At 49.7% G+C, this 15,965-nt stretch overlaps 6 protein-coding genes across 6 annotated transcripts; 3 read left to right on the top strand and 3 right to left on the bottom strand.

Moving 5' to 3' along the window:
* Positions 1-107: 107 nt before the first annotated feature.
* Positions 108-6,297, top strand: BT62DRAFT_1045593 (uncharacterized protein; the record flags this gene model as incomplete). The annotated part of the gene is made up of 6 exons (XM_043178471.1): positions 108-803; positions 884-979; positions 1,030-1,839; positions 1,887-4,907; positions 4,967-5,473; positions 5,530-6,297. 6 exons carry the CDS (start codon positions 111-113, stop codon positions 5,941-5,943), a joined length of 5,541 nt encoding a protein of 1,846 aa, XP_043044250.1. The 3' UTR covers positions 5,944-6,297.
* Positions 5,981-8,085, bottom strand: BT62DRAFT_928028 (Oxysterol-binding protein). Its single transcript, XM_043185417.1, has 9 exons — positions 7,845-8,085; positions 7,747-7,794; positions 7,590-7,697; positions 7,441-7,536; positions 7,144-7,391; positions 6,957-7,090; positions 6,792-6,905; positions 6,457-6,737; positions 5,981-6,400 (listed from the first exon to the last, which is right to left on the bottom strand). Exons 1-9 carry the CDS (start codon positions 7,949-7,951, stop codon positions 6,313-6,315), a joined length of 1,224 nt encoding a protein of 407 aa, XP_043044249.1. The 5' UTR covers positions 7,952-8,085; the 3' UTR covers positions 5,981-6,312.
* A 59-nt stretch (positions 8,086-8,144) lies between these two features.
* On the bottom strand, positions 8,145-9,658 carry BT62DRAFT_884818 (DEAD-domain-containing protein; the record flags this gene model as incomplete). Its single annotated transcript, XM_043182807.1, has 4 exons — positions 8,145-8,371; positions 8,424-8,755; positions 8,804-8,951; positions 9,010-9,658. 4 exons carry the CDS (start codon positions 9,656-9,658, stop codon positions 8,145-8,147), a joined length of 1,356 nt encoding a protein of 451 aa, XP_043044248.1.
* Positions 9,659-11,173: 1,515 nt separating this feature from the next.
* BT62DRAFT_962580 (DOT1-domain-containing protein) lies at positions 11,174-13,298 on the top strand. The gene is made up of 2 exons (XM_043188650.1): positions 11,174-11,800; positions 11,852-13,298. Exons 1-2 carry the CDS (start codon positions 11,296-11,298, stop codon positions 13,084-13,086), a joined length of 1,740 nt encoding a protein of 579 aa, XP_043044247.1. The 5' UTR covers positions 11,174-11,295; the 3' UTR covers positions 13,087-13,298.
* Positions 13,299-14,748: 1,450 nt separating this feature from the next.
* BT62DRAFT_928026 (uncharacterized protein) lies at positions 14,749-15,127 on the bottom strand. Its single transcript, XM_043185416.1, has 2 exons — positions 14,850-15,127; positions 14,749-14,795 (listed from the first exon to the last, which is right to left on the bottom strand). The coding sequence occupies exons 1-2, from the start codon at positions 14,984-14,986 to the stop codon at positions 14,777-14,779; spliced, it is 156 nt and encodes a 51-aa protein (XP_043044246.1). The 5' UTR covers positions 14,987-15,127; the 3' UTR covers positions 14,749-14,776.
* Positions 15,128-15,283: 156 nt separating this feature from the next.
* On the top strand, positions 15,284-15,889 carry BT62DRAFT_928025 (uncharacterized protein). Its single transcript, XM_043185415.1, has 2 exons — positions 15,284-15,343; positions 15,396-15,889. The coding sequence occupies exon 2, from the start codon at positions 15,437-15,439 to the stop codon at positions 15,734-15,736; it is 300 nt and encodes a 99-aa protein (XP_043044245.1). The 5' UTR covers positions 15,284-15,343; positions 15,396-15,436; the 3' UTR covers positions 15,737-15,889.
* The last annotated feature ends 76 nt before the right edge of the window (positions 15,890-15,965 follow it).

The raw sequence follows: 15,965 nt of genomic DNA, 5'->3' as shown, positions 1-15,965 counted from the left end.
CATCGTCTCGACGCTTTCACCAGTCGCTTCTCTCGCCCTGCCGTCGTTGGTATCGTTCGACTTGTTCACCTTCATCTTATTCCTCGGTGTTTTCTCAGGATTCGCAGACCATGGCGAGGCATCGTGACGCTTTGCCAAGGCTCAATATACCTGCCTCGCTCAATATGCAGCAGCCCATGCAGACGATGTATTCGCCAGCCCTCCCGACATCTATTCAGCAGAGCTTCCACCCTCCTCTTCCTATGCAAACCCCAATGCAAAACTTTTTCCCCCAAGTGCCGTCCGCCCCAGGTCGACCAGCCCATCACGCTGGACAGGCCAGCGTCGCCCAACTCGCAGCTGCTGGCATCCACCCTCCCAGCGGTTACCCCATGACGCCCATGGGCGGCCACTTTTCGCGGCCTTCCATGATGATGAATGGTCCACCTGGTGGCCATCCTTTTCCAGGTAGAAACAGGAGACAGCTCAGCATTGGAGGTCCTCCCAAGGCCGTTCTGGGAGGACCGAATCGTAAGCTGAGTCCTATACCCCCTGCTGCAGTAACAGCTACTGGATCAAGCACGTCCCCCGCGCCACAAGTTAAGCCGAAAAAGATCGTCGTCAATCTCCCAAAGGAGGATATCACCGGAGATAATGGACAAACGGTCTGTCGCGCTTCCTGGGCGAGGAATCCTCTGGACGACCCCGTTATTCTACCACTTCCCGACGTCGCACCTGTAGAAACCTACTCAATAAAGATATACCCTTCGGATGACTGGAGATTTGATATCCCACCAACCATTGATGTCTTTTTGCCAGGCAAGGTTAGGCTATCTTTATTGTTATCGTTCCCTCTACCTCTGTTGATTTGACATAACAGAGTGCCTGGGACGCGATCAGACAGATGGCTATAGAGGAGAAATTGGAGAAGCTGGGTGTAGAGCGCGGGTCGGGGAGCAATGCACCGCATATATATGCACCTCATGCTCGTGCAGCATCAGTATGTCACTTTGCTGCTTCCCATGCTATTCGTTTCATCTTCTGTTCTAGATATCTTCGCCCGCAGACCCTGCCCTTCTGCTCTTCAAGCTCAACAAACTCCAGCAATCTCAAAATGCGTCATCCAATAATTCTATGGCCCCTTCTCCTCAACCATCTTTCGGCATGTCACCATCACCACATCAACAGGGACCAAGATTTATGATGAATAGACACGGTCACAGCATGTCATTGGCGCAGCCACCTACACAATCTCTATACCCTTACAACAACGGACCTCTTGCTGCGCTGAATCCGTTCGGACATGATGCCGTTTTAGGTTCTGATCAGATACCTTCGCGTTCGCCGCGTGTTTCCCCCGGCCCTCCTGGCATCGGCGAAATCCACGCTCCTCAAGGACGTGTCCCTGTTGCACTTCCATCTTTGGCTCCACCAGCTCTGTCCACTAGTCGCCCCGACAGTAGGCCAGATTTCAATAGAGGGTTTGGCCTTGATATTCCCGAAGAAGAGGAGGAAGAAGAGGAGGAAGCCGTAGAAGGCGAGAACATGACCCAGACCGACTCTGATGAAGAAGCCTTTGATGAAGAAGTTGATGACGACGGGGATCGGGGAACGGAGGACGCTGGTCTGACAACGGCTTCGCAGGGCCAATACCATTCAAGACACACATCGAAATTATCGGCTGCGCTCTCGCTCAGGTCGTTTGGCGTGTTCAACGTCGATGGAACAAACGAAAGGACCGATTTGGAGCCAGTAGCTGATGGAAACATCAGCGTGGAGGAGAAACATGATTTGGATGGTGTCGAAGAGTGGACGGGGTCGGAGGACGTATTTATGGGCCATGAAAGTTCGGAAGATGAGGTGTGTGGAGCCAAATTCTGTTCCCTCTGTGCTAAACTTTCGCTCAGAGCATTGGCGAGTGGTCAAATCCTTCTGATGAAGAAAGGGCGCGGCAGCAACATCTGGAACGCAGGACACGGCGCCGGGCGTTACAGCAAGATGCTGAACAGCCGAGACGCATACCTAACTTTCCTCGTCCGCCGGAAAACACCATGGTAATGTCTGTACCCGGAGAGGCTGATATTATATCGAATCCCAGTGAGGAAGAACAATTGCAGGACCACGAAGGTTATCTTAGCGTGCACAATTATTACGAACGTCCTCCTTCAAATATGAGTGGACGATCGTCTCGACCTCTTCCTCCCCTCCCCCACTCTCGTTTACCTTCTGGCCAGCATTCTATCCATGACCCAGCCCAAGCTCATTCGCGCCATTCGTCAGATGTTAACTTTGGGTTCCCTGAACCGAAGCCGGCCGTTCCTCGTCTTAATCCTAACGCTAAACCATTCGTTTTCGGCGCTCCGCTGGAGAACTCATGGAAGCCCGACTCTTTCACTGGCTCCGGCGACCACACACACTCACGTTTTCCGTCCTTCGGCAAACCTCTCAATGCCAGTGCTCAGGAATTCAAGCCAAGTGCATTCACATTCAAGGCCGTAGGTCCTGCTTTCCCCCTTGCAGAACCTTTCCGGCCGCTCCCTGTTCCCCCTGTTAGTGAGTCGTCACCATTTCGGGTCCAAGGTCGCGAAAAACGTAGACGCCATGGATCAAACGAGTCTGTGGAAGAGGGAGATAGTATGGCGTCGTTCAAGTTCCCTCCACCCGCAGATTCTCCTGTGGACTTGCGTCAGATGCCATTGCCACGTCCTGACAGATCCGGACATTCCTCCCTCAACCCGTCTGTGGAGCCGTTCACGTTTGCTGGCTTTTCGGCTGCTGCGACTTTACCACCTATACCCCCTGCGGACCCTGCTGAGGAAACTTTTGAAGACGAGAGTACTGCACGCGCCGAGTACGGTGATTCCCAAATGGATGCATCCGTCCTGCCTTCGAGTTCAAAGGCGAAGCGGGCACCTATACCGCTGGACTTCATGCACACCGTATCGAATAATACCGTTCCCGCGGGTTTGTTCAAAGCCCTAGTCAACAACGGTGGGGATGAACGCACTCGCCGAACTGTGCGGTCACGACTCAGTTCTCGCGAAATCTTTGACCACGTTTCTCATCCTTCCTTGGATGATCTTAGTGTTCCTGCCATCTCTCACAAAGTATCCCGAAGCAGATTGGTCACTGATCCTGGTCAAAGGCAAGTCTCTCCTACTGAAGATGTATTTGGTTCCACGCGTCATTCCCGACGACGGTCGTCGCTTCCTGATGCTCTTCATCCTTTCCCTTCAGGATCATCCATTTCAGAGACCTCGGTCATCCACAAGGACCTGACAAGCCGGTTTGAGCTGCATAGAATCGAAGATCTGCTCGATGAAAAAATTGCGGTCCTTCGTCACGACATCAGAGGAGGATCTACACTGAATCCCAACACAGAGGCTATGATTAACGAGGTTCTTTCGCTGTTCAGGACTCAGCTCCGTGATTCCGCCACGCGTAGTTTGGAAGATACTCAGCTGGATGCGCGGGGTGAATTGGATTTCCAATTGATAAAGGATGTCATCGAACAGGCCCATGCTGAAACGCTTGCTCATCTCAAGCAGGAGCTTAGCAGTATATCCCAGACCTTCGATAAAGGACGTCCTATCTTGAATCCAGGCGTTCCGGACGTGACTCTGGAGCAATATAGCACCCGCACGATTCAGGCAATCAATGAAGCGATATCTGAAATGTCGGTCCGCTTGGAATCTATTGGACGGGCAGCCCCGGCGAGGGAGCGAGATGCCATTGTGGACGCTGTAGTATCCGCCTTATCTCCTGTTCTCAGCTCTATCCGTTCGGATTCGGTGGATTACGACTATCTGTCCGAGAAGCTCTCTCACGCAGTTAAACCCAACATATCCCAGCTAATTGATCTTGCATCAGATAAACGCGAGACGGCCGGCCTCATTGTTAAGCAGTTAATCCCTCTTTTGCCCAACCTGCAGGAGCCTAGCCCTGCTGTTGACACCGACGCCATCAGCCTTCAACTTACATCTGCTGTCACCCGTGCCATCGCTCCAATAGATGCTTTCGAAATCAAGGAGCAGGTCGCAGACCTCGTCGTCGAACGTCTTGACGCTCGCCTCGCCAACCGAGACAAGACATTGACTCTGGACGGGATCGCGAGTCGCGTAACCGATAGTATTTCGGGACTTTTGGAGCCTCTTCAGAGTATCAACAACACATTGTCGACACTTGTCGAAGGACAACGGTCTCTCGCTTCTCAGCAGTCAGATTTGTCTTCGGCTCAGGGCGACGTTGTGGCCAACATGACAGATCTTCCGTCAAAAATTCTGTCTGCAGTACAAGATATCGGAACCCAGATTGAACTGTTGTCGAAGGGACAAGTCAACGAGGATAAAGTCACTGCTCCGGATGAGAACATCGTTCATATTAAATCGGTCATGGATGGCCTCACGGACAAGCAACGCACACTAGCGGAACAGAGTGGGGAGATATTAGGACTTCATAAAGATGTCATTCAAAAGATCAACGCTCTTCCGGAATCATTCTCCGTAGCCACCAGCGTGCTTCAGCAGGCACACGCCGAATTTACATTGTCTAGAGATGCGGTCAAGCACGAGCTTGAAGACCTCAGGAAGACCAACACCGACTTGCAAGTCCAGGTTGCCAAGGCTCGAGGCGCGCATGGACAGGTTCGTGTCGAGAAGGAGGTGCTCTCTGAGAAGTTAGGCATTGTGGAGGCTGATCGGGATCTATTGCGGACCCAACTGAAGGACTTGCAGGATTCGGTTGCGGCAAAGGCCGAAGAGAGTGCAGTTGTCGATATCCGGAATACAGAATTGCAAGATGCTCTAGCGAAAGCTCTTTCACGCCTCCAATCTTCTGATGTTGCCACGCAATCTAATCAAGAACGAATTGCTGAGCTTGAGAAAGCTAACCAAGAGCTGTTGTTTGATAAAAGGACATTGAAGACCAAGGTAAATCCGTCATTTTGTTCCGACATATGACAAGTCTGACATACTGTGCTAATTATTAGATTGATGCTCTTGAAATGAAGGTGGCGTTTGCTTCTCGCGACAAGGATTTGGCAGAGGAGACCATCGCCGCCCTTCGCAAGCAAAATGAGGATCTCACCACGAATTCAAGTCAGTGGGATAGCCTCCGTCAGGCCTCAGAACAAATCCAGGTTATTGCGAACCTTATGCACCAATCTGACGATGAAGAGCTGCAGGAGCTTAAGTGCATCCGCGATAGGTCGAAGTTGCTTGAAGGAGAACACTCGATGTTGCAGAAACGTTTCAAGGATCAAGAGGGACGACTATCTAATGTCGAGAGGGCTGCGTTCACGGCCCGCCAAAGTCTCTCTCAAGCACAACAGCGGGCTAGCGAGTGGGAAAACCGTGCCAAGGAGTATGAGGGTAAGCTTGAGCACACGCAGACGATGCTGGACCAGGCGGAGCAGACCCAAGCTCAATTGGACGCTGATTATTCCTTGGTGAAGATGCAGGTAGAGGAGCGGGAGGCGGATGAGCGCTTGGCGAAGGTAAACTTGCTGTCTCATTATCATGTATCCTTCTGACAGTTTTATTATTTACTCAGGACCGAGAAGCCCGCTTACGTGACCAAATCAGCGCACTCGAAGCCAAGATCAGAGTCATGCAAACCGAATTCGAGCGTTCTAGGAATGCAAACAGCAAAACGCCAACAATCACCATACCTCGAAACGGTATGCCGCGTCCCGACTCTCGTACGAGTACGGAGTATAGTCGTTCGCGATCGGTGACACCGAATGGACATACGCCTCCTCAGTCATCTGTATGGGACTCCATGCACGCGCCAAAGAGTAATGGGGTCCATCCATCTCCCTACACTCCTACTCCATCTCGATATCCGACTGCTTTAATCCGCGGAACACCCAGACGACGATCTCAACTGCCGCTTGCGCCTCCCTCGCCTACACCGAGTACAATATCCCTAACGCCAACTGTAGATGAAGACGGCTGGTGGAGATAAAATTCTCGGACAGGTTCTTTTCGCTGACCCTATTTTTTAACGTTGCCAATCATCCATGTGCATTATCATTCATTCATCTATGGCTATCCCTGTTGTCGGTATTCTACATACAGTCTTGCTTTTATACATTTGCATCACCATCTTTCATCATTCGCTATCACATTGGTTTCCTATACTCACGTTACTATTCCCAGATCTTTCAGGTCTATTACCCACCCTACTATTGATTGTACATAAATACCCTCTCTTTTTCTCATTGTACACTCGGAAATGGAATTGCATTACTATGTCAGTGTGTAAGTGTATGGTGCATGTATTATATCGGAACAACATCTGGTAACCGTAAACCTGGGCGGATGGACGAAATCGTCATGTCGTCTCTGTGGGTGGGGCGGGCGGAGCCAACTTCAACCACACATTCACTACGCGCTCGGCTTCGATGGGATCTTCCGGAATCCTGGAATTACTGTTAATATCTTGACGCGAAGATAGATAGAATTGAAAGATGCATACTTAATCTTTGGTTCCCATCTCCCGTCCTTCTGGACGAAAAATCTCGGCACGTGTTTCTCTCCATGATGTGCCATGGTCTTCCTCTTCTCTCTCTGGGCGTCCTCAATTGCTGATTTGGCAGTCGTCGCCGCCTCCATATCTTTGTCTAAAATAGCCTTTGTCAGATTAGTCCACAGTCTGCGGGACTCGTTGGGCTCCTGCTCTTCCTCAGAAGGGACCCATTTAGGCGATATATTCTGTCCGTCTTTAACGGCATCAAACAAAACGCGCCGCGTCGTCGTCTAAAGGGGTGCTCGATCAGGGAGGACCAAGCGTAAAATATGATGTATGCTGACCTTGACGCTCTTGAAATCCATAACATGACTCCACCGCCCCGACACCTCACCAATTTCTGTCAAATTGCGACGGATCTTGCCGCTGATAGCATTATACGTTCCAGAGAAGAAGCCCTGGATAACGTTAGCAAAGAAGGAATTACGGTAAAAGATGGAAGGCCATACTTTGGTTTTAAACTCAAGGTCGCAATATAGCCCGTGTTTCTCATTCTTAGCAATACATGTATCCCCCAACTCTAGAACCATTTTTCCAAATAGTATGCCGCGTGCGTACATGTTGGGCATGGTAATCACGTACTCTGTTGGATGTCAGCGCACAGCCGCATGCAGGAACGAAACGAGGGAAACGCACCTCCATCTTCCGGCTTGCCTAATAGCAAGATCCTGTTTTCGCCCTCCATCGTTGTCGACACGCTGTTTCCCAGGAACTTACTCTTGGGCCGCAGCTCGCCGAGAATAATAATACGGTTGGCAGGGGAGATGTAGTAGAATGCCGACACAGGCGGGTGATGGGAGACTTGTTCCGCGACGTAGTATCCGTGTGTACCATTGGGGTAGTCATACCGACATCGAAAGAATTCTCCAAGAATAGGATTATAGCTGTATGCAGTCAATGTGAGGAAAGAAGGTTTGAGAAGAAGGGACGCACGGCTTCTTGACGCCCTTTGGCTTGATGTGCCATCCTGCTAGGTAGTACTGAAGGACACGTAAGAACCGCTCCTCTGGATCCTCCATATCCTCCGCGCTGTATCATTCCACGAAATTAATGAGAATTTGTTGGGCAGCTAAGGGGCGTACCCGAAGATAAGATCTGGATGCGACATAAAGTCGGTTATGCGCTCGAGCATGCTGCGAGGTTCAAGGACAAAAGTGGGAAAGGTAACTCTTGAAAGGTCCATGCCGACGCTGCAAAGACCTGAATTTCTGTCGAGACAGGGAACGACAGCGAGCATACCGTAGCTGGGAGATGAGAGAGGTGATAATCGAGCCTTCATTCTCGTCTCTGCACGGCGGTGAGCGACCTAATTGTCTGCAAAAGGGCTGGATGCTCACAGAATGGACGTATCGTCTGGCTCGGTGTCGGTTGGAACGCCCTCATCGTCGCGCTTGCCTGTTGCGGCGGCGCGCAGGTGCGAACTGGCTGAGCTGAAGAGGCCCATCATGGTATACGGGTAGAGGGCTGGATGGTTGGCTGGCTATATGCAGCCGCGGAGAGGGAAAGGTAGCTGTTAGTAATGGCGATGCTAGTAGTCCGGGGGAACCAGATATATGTGTTCCAGACAGGGGACTTGCGGCTCAGCTTCGGGTCCTTGATGTCATCAATGTTATGTATTGTATAATCTAAACGTCCTTCTAAAAGACAATCTTTTTCCTCCCCACTGGCATCTCTATGTTGTCTCTGAAAAACGCCCCGTACGCGCTGTGTTCCTTCTTTTTTATCGTCATTGGGAACTTACTCCGGAGCTCCTCATTATCGTATCCACCTTCCCTCAGCACCCTCGCAAATTCACCAGCCAATGATTTTTCGTGCGCTGCGCCCGTAAAAAATGTTATCGACTTGCCGGTACGACCACCACGACCTACAGTGAAAACATCATCAGAAAAGAGGAGCTGATGACGACGCCCTCTTACCAGTTCGCCCAATCCGGTGTACATAGTCCTCAACTTTTAAAGGGAATGTATAGTTTATCACCACACCAACATCAGGAATATCCAATCCACGAGCAGCCACGTCTGTGGCCACCATGACATTGGTCCGTCCCGTTTTAAAATCCTCCAGGGCTGCCGTTCGAGCCGGTTGCTTCATGTCCCCATGCAGTTCGCTGACACGGTATTTTTCACGCTTCAACAACACTGCTACGCGAGAAGCCTCAGCCTTGTACAACGCGAAAACAAGAACACGATGCGTGGTACCAGCCATCTTGTTTGGCAAAATCGTACGTAGATGCTTGAGTAACCGGGTACTAAAGAGGTCGGTCAGGGACAGTATCCGGAGACATGTGGTCACTTACTCTTTACTTCGTTCGTCATCGAAAACTTCTACGCTCTGTTCCACCCGGCCATTGGCGGTTAAATCTTCGCTACCAACAGTAATCCGCACTGGATCACGCTGGAAAGTGCTGGCAAGTCGCCTAATCGACTCGGGCCATGTCGCGCTGACTGTCAGAAACCATATAAGTCGGACCGCAAGCCAAAAGCAACCAGGAAAAAAACTCACACATCATCGTTTGTCTCTCCTCGTTCTTTTTTGTACACGAGGTAATTTGCCTAATGGCATTCTCAAATCCCTGGTCCAACATCCGGTCGGCTTCGTCCAGAACCAGATAATCCACTCCACCCAACTCACAAACTCCTTCTCCAATTAAATCCAATATCCTTCCCGGCGTACCAACAACAATCCTCGTGGTGACCTTGTTCCCCTTGGCCCGCATCGCGTTCCGGAGCATTTTGATCTGAGCCTCCTTCGGCGCCCCGCCATACACGGCAACACTGCCGATCCCAAATGGCTTCCCGAGTTCTTCGAGAGCATCGTGTGTTTGCATAGCCAGCTCGCGAGTGGGTGCCATAACGAGGGTAGTGACGCCGTCTTTACTCGGCGGGTTCCTGATCAATTTTGCGAGAGCAGGGATTCCGAAGGCGAATGTTTTGCCGCTACCGGTTTCGGCGATGCCGACGACGTCGCGCCCCTCGAGGGCGGGTGGCCAGGCGCAGGCTTGGATGGGGGTGGGGGCAGGGAAACGGGTCAACGGCATACGGAGGCTATCAGGAATGGGAAGCTGGGCAAAAGTAAGGTATGGCGTGATGGATGGCGTGCAGGTAATGTTGTTCTTGGTGAGAAAAGTAGTTATATCGGATTCCGTTGTCATACTTTCGACTTTGTTAGCCTTCCTCATCTTCTTCTCTGCAGAAACTAAGCGCAATGTTAGCATCAGACAGTAGCATGTATGCGCCTGACAACATACATTCGGAAACCTCGAGATTCTCATTAGAAGCCTCATCTCTTTTTCGTTTCTTCTTCTTTTCCTTTTTGTTTATTAATGAAGAGTCTACAGTTTCTGTTTCCGAAAAAGCGTGAGTCGTGAATTTATAGGATGACACCGTACGCACGGTCAGGTGAAGGTTCCTCCGAAGACTTTGACGACTTCTTTTTCTCCTTTTTGCCTTTTGACAATCAGAATAAAGCATTCAAACAGGGACAGACGCCTCACTTTTAGCACCATCTTCGACCTGCTTGCTTGAGGGATCAACGACCTCCATTGCTGCAACATGTTAATGACAAATTTGTTTACTTGAAGTTGACATACTTTGCGATTCTTCCAAGTCAGCATGCTTGGCTTTCTTTTTCTTTTCAGACTTGGCTGTGAGAAATCAGGATCGTCAATTCACATACGACGGAATACTCACAATCAGCATCGCCATCTTCAGCATGTTTCCGCTTTTTCTTCTTCTCAGAAAGACCCTCCGCGGCACCTGTGTTGGTGTTTTCAGCTTGAGAAACGCTGGAAGTAATCCAGCTTCAGATCACCTTCGGAGTGCTTTTTCTTCTTTTCCTTCTTCTTTTCCGGTTCGTCTACAGGTATGGCTTCATTTTCTACGAGTATTGTGCCTTTTGGGGGCTTGAGCAATGCATCGTTAGACATTATTGAAGGATTAATATTCTTTCGTGAAAGATGATGGAAGAAAATATGAAATGTTTGGTGATGATTGGTAACATGGCGTTCCTGAATTCTGCTAATGTGTATCATACTTTCCCTGGTGTTTCTGCCATTCTTTTGTCCTCTGGAATATACCCTAACGTTGGTGATTCATGCATTTGGTCAGTCAATTGGCTATTCATGAAGTCTTTTGAAGTCTTTGCATGTACATGGCCGGAGACTTGTTACTTTTTCGAAAGGTCCATATCTGTCCATATATATGGATTGCTTGTCACCCATATATAACTTCAAATCCCGAATCCCCGCCCTTCAGACGCACTGAGAGAATCGGAAATACCGTCCAGCATCCATTGGACAACCGAAATAGCTGGTAAACATTTGTCGGTTATCAATGATTCGCGGTCAGTTGGGCCGTATATTTTTGGTCAGACTACCCGAACCCTTTCAGGCTAGCAGTCGATCCATATTTGATGGTATCTCGTGTCGGTGATCTCTTAGCGCGTAAACTACGAGTTTTATCTTTGTTTGTTTTTTATCGCTCTGCCAACACTGAGCAGCATGTGAGAACGGAGATAAAACAGAGGGTGCCAAATTTAGTCGATTGTCAGTTGTTTGGCGATGACGTTGATACGGAGATTTTGGTCTTGTTAAGCATAGATAATAAATTGACAAAAAGACAAAGAAAAAGAGCTGTTGTCTTGTTGCCCAATGACCACAGCCACGGTAGAAACAACAAGCAAGTTGGGCAAGGCAGCGGATTAGATGAAGGACCAAGCACGTGGACAAAAAGATGGACATAGCACAGCCACGCTACATCCAGCTCTTTTACCTTCGACCACTCACCCGCTATGGGACTGTTGCGCCTCTCCGTAACGGTGTTCCCCAGCTGCACGTCTCCCAACGACGCTTCACACCGCTCTTCAATGACGTCCTCTTCTTCACCCCCTGACCATCCAACGCGTCCGTACCAGGAATCGCCCCATTCATCACCATCGCTCGCGTCGTCCCCGCTGTCCTCCTCCTCGTCCTCCTCCGATTCCTCTTCGTCGCGAAAAAGAAAGAGCCTAGAAGCCGCCAGTGACATTCCTCGTGACCAAAAGCGCGCCAGGTCTGTGAAACCCAAGCACAAGCCTCGCAAGCGCGCCTCGCCTGACTCAGATGACGACTGGGGGTCAAACAGCGGTGACGCCCTCTCCCTGCCGCCCATTTATCGGTCTCGCTCGACGTCTTCTGTGCAGTGTACAGCCGAAAAGACGCGCAACTGCACCATTAAGGCTGATGGAGACCCGGCGAAGACATCCCACGTATCGTCCTTGAATGCCGTGAAGGATCTTATGCGGACATATAAAGCTTGTACGTGGCAGCTCTGCTGCGCGATTTCTCTCTCTCTGATGGCCAAGGCAGATTTTTCAAATCCCCAAGACCCGGAGGACTACTCTTGGAAGCCACATCCTATTCACCCACCCACTGGCGAACTTGAATACCCAAACAACGACGCCTGTGAAGAATTTATTCTCCTTGAGCCCAAAGACAAGGACCATTACAATCCAATCATGGATCTCGAGAGGTCGTTATACACCATTGTTGACTGCTACATGTCACCAGCACAGCAGGCCATATTTGGCACTCTGCCTTCCGATTATTATTCTGATACCCACTCTAAACGACCGCCGCCTCCGCCGACGCCATACCCTGAAGGCCCGTACGGGAATCTTCTCCGATTTCTACAACGTGCGATGCACATACGAGACGGACCTCTCTTCTCTACCACTCTCCATAAAATCAACTGTCTAATCCGTGAGCTCAAATACCCAAGTCTGTTGCGCCCTAATCTACTGGGTGATGTTTTCCTCCCTACGCCTTCCAACGAGCTCAAAACCGCCGTTTCCTCATGGTCCAACGTCCCGAAAAATGTCTTGCTTCGTGTAGTCGAAGAAAATTATCAGCGTAGCGTTGGTCCACATGTGCAAAGCCTCAAACAATACGAGGCTTTCTCAAGCACCGTCTATGGCGAATTGATGCCCGGTCTCGTGTACGACATCCTTGCAAATACAAATCTGGACCAAAACTCGCTCTTCATTGATCTTGGAAGTGGAGTGGGGAACATTCTTGTCCAGGCCAGCCTTCAGACAGGGTGCCGGAGTTATGGGATAGAGCTTATGCCCGCACCCGCAGGCGTCGCAAGGAACATGGTCCAGCATTTCGCGACCCGATGTCGAATGTGGGGCGTGTCGTTAGGTGACATAGAGGTGGAAGAGGGTGACATGCTTGAGAGTCCGCGGGTAGATGAGTTGTTGAAGGAAGCTGATGTTGTGCTGGTCGACAACAAGGTCTTTGACGAACGGCTAAACGAGGCCATCCGGGCCAAGTTCCTTGATTTGAAGGAAGGTGCCATTGTCGTCAGCTTGAAGCCGTTCGTGAATGCTGTTAATGCAAGGGTTACCGAGAGGAATGTGGATGACATGAGCGCCATCTTTGATGTGCAGGAGAAGCTGTATCGGAGTGGTGACGTGAGTTGGGGGCCTGGGGGAGGGAGTTATTACGTTCATCGTGTCGACCGGACGGGATACGCAGATGTGCGTTCACGTTTCGAGAGCTCGAGGATTTCTGTGGGGAGACGATCAAGGACTTCACGGTGATGATACAGTGTTATTCATCATCTATTTTTATGTTTGTATTTCCAGTGTTGTTTTACATACTACGCCTATTTCTAATATCGTCTAGTGACGTAGAGATTAGCTGTTTTTTTCTTCCACTAAGAACCATTCTCGACTTATATTATTTATATTAACTGTCATTGGTAACTATCGAAAGTTCTGGCTGGTTGGAAACGAAACGATCACAAGTAAATCTAGCTTTTCCCAGATGACTTTCAACTTGATCATGGTCCTGTGTCAATAGGCTCCTTGCTGCGACCAAAAGGAATAATTATCTCTTTTTATCCTTTTGTCATTCTTCTCCCAGGATTCTCGCGTGGTCCCCCCACCGTAGTACTAACTGGGCAGCGTTCCGGTTCACTGCGCAGATCGGACGGGATGCGGTGCTTTCGAAATCCTATGGCAGAAATCACGGTGAACACTAAGACATAAGGTGAACAATTCCGGGCCGATATTTGGTCTCCGCCTTAACCATCGGTATCCTTTCCATCCACAATGCACCCATTTCCGTTCCTCCAATCTTATTTAATCTCGGACATGACGAATCCCAAATCTCGGCCACTGTGCTTAGTTACGGCTAGACGTACTGCTGACGACTCGCCATGGATAAGCATGCATTGTCTTCATTGTACCTAGCTTCGTAAAGCCAAGACGACGGAAGTGATAACCTGAAGGTGGCGTATCATTAATTACTAGCATTGTGGTCACCTCTTCTCATCTTATCAACACACAGTATGGGATCCGTTACGCATTGATACTCTATGAATGCGTAACGGATCCCATACTTATACTCAGCCATTATAAGTCCTTGTACCGACCCAATGGAGGTACTTAGACCCTGGACAATCGCAATGTCATCTAAGTACTACCACGAGCTTTCCTCTACCTCTCGCTAGCTTGCAGCGATTCGCACATATCATGAACTGCTACTTTCTATGCTCAGGGACACTGTAAGGCATTGATTGATTTTGACGTTTCACCTCTTTTCGCGTTGCTGCCTTCTTCAGATCTCATCCTTTCATAAGGTTACTTAGCCTTGGGTGACCTCAACCTAATGTCGTGAGATGAGTATAAGTAACTGACCTCCGTCGACTACTACCTCATGAGGACATGTGAACTCGCAGGTAACGCATGTTATCTCTGGCTAAGTAAACCAAGATGAAGAGGGTGGTAACTCTCTCTTTTCCGTGTTTTCTGTGATGTATTACCTTCAACAAACCTTGAACTTGAGGTGTTGATAACTTGGACCATAAACGCGCCACCTACGACCACGTGCTGGCTGTGGCTGATAAGTAACTACAATTTGAAATCCCTTTTTCGTACGCGTTAATTAGGATTATTTACCTTCCCACACCTGTTACTGCACCTCTCCCTCCTGCCTTCACCCACTTTGTGCGCGGCTCGTTCTCTAGGCTTGCCTCGACTCCATGGAGGAGTTCATCTACATCATCCATCATGTCCTTTTACCCCCAAGGTTGCCCCATGCTGATGACTGAGAATCAGCAAAACGATATCGCGCTATGTCGCGTAGTCCTGGATTTTGCCAAAAGGTTCCAGGCGTCGCGCCAGAATTCAGATCACTGGGAGTCGATCATCAAGATGCTCAGGAAATTCAAAGCTTCGCAAAAAAAAAAAAGGAACTCTCTCACTCGCAGAGGTAGAGGAACAGTTATCAGGGGTGGTGGATGGAGGTACGACGCGTTTAATGTCCATAGCGTGGGTTGCTGACACAATATCTGCACCAGATGTCTTGACATACTACATTCACGCACAAAATGCGGGAGTCATCTTTCGGATGGTGGACGATGGAGTCGTCTTTGAGTGCTTCGAAGCTGCAGTTCCTAGCGAGCAAGTCATGGCCATCGTCGGAAAGCTCATGCATTCTTTTCCCGGTCCTGCAATCTCCTTCCCAGCTCAGCTACTAAGCGAAATCGACTTCTGTCGTGAGCTCCCGTCATTCCTAGTACACATGAGTAAAGACTTCTTGGATCCGCGGAGAAGCTGCCGGAGGATGGCGGTACTGCCAGCACACAAAAGAGGAGAGTCCCTCATCCTCGCTACGTCACCCAACTCCTCACCGGCATTTTGTACGGCCTCGAAGGGGGTTCCTCTGCGAACATCCATCGTTTCACAAAAAGAATAGGTGATTATATTCTGTCAGACAGAACTCAAGCACCCTGACGTCGTTCACCTTTGTGGCTTGTCCTCCGCATTGCGATACAATCGAGCCTCTACGAAGGTTGGAGTTATGTTTTGTCATCTGAAATTTCCACCTCAATGCTCCTATCCAGGTGACAGCCATGCGGAATATAAATCATTCATGGTGGTCTTTATGGCCGGAATCGTGGAGTGTGCTATGAGGGAGAATTTGCGCGACAACAGCCTACTCTTCTGTATGAGAGTGAAGATATGTGCTCGTATCTACAAGCTTGGCGCCGCTGCTCCTCAGTTTGTGATTCAGCGCGTCGAGGGCGTCGCAGAAGACGTGGAAGGTCTTCTCCAGAAGAAATGGAAGGGAATTCAAAATAAACAGGCGAAATCGTCGCGATGGGACGCTGACAATCTTGACATCACGGCCGATACGACTCTGGCGCTTCCGCAGTCGAAACCAGCCGCTAAACGAATACTCTAATACGCTATCACAACCCACGCACCATCTGTGTTCCAGGCCGAACACGTGCCGCGCCTTCGAAAAACGCGTAATTTCCATGAATTCACTCGCGACAAACTCAATGGAGCGTTTACAGTTGATGTACGCATCGCGTTGGTTGATTTCGAATTCTGTGTCCAAAACTATTTAGATATCTGGTTGATCCGTGCTTTGACGGACGCGTCGTCTTCTGCCGTTCTTTCTGTTTGTG

The sequence above is a fragment of the Guyanagaster necrorhizus genome, assembly GCF_019112545.1.
Source record: "Guyanagaster necrorhizus MCA 3950 unplaced genomic scaffold BT62scaffold_4, whole genome shotgun sequence".
In the NCBI taxonomy this organism is placed as follows: Eukaryota; Fungi; Basidiomycota; class Agaricomycetes; order Agaricales; family Physalacriaceae; genus Guyanagaster; species Guyanagaster necrorhizus.
Note: the sequence above shows the minus strand (reverse complement) of the source record. Positions and strands in the feature narration are given on the sequence as shown.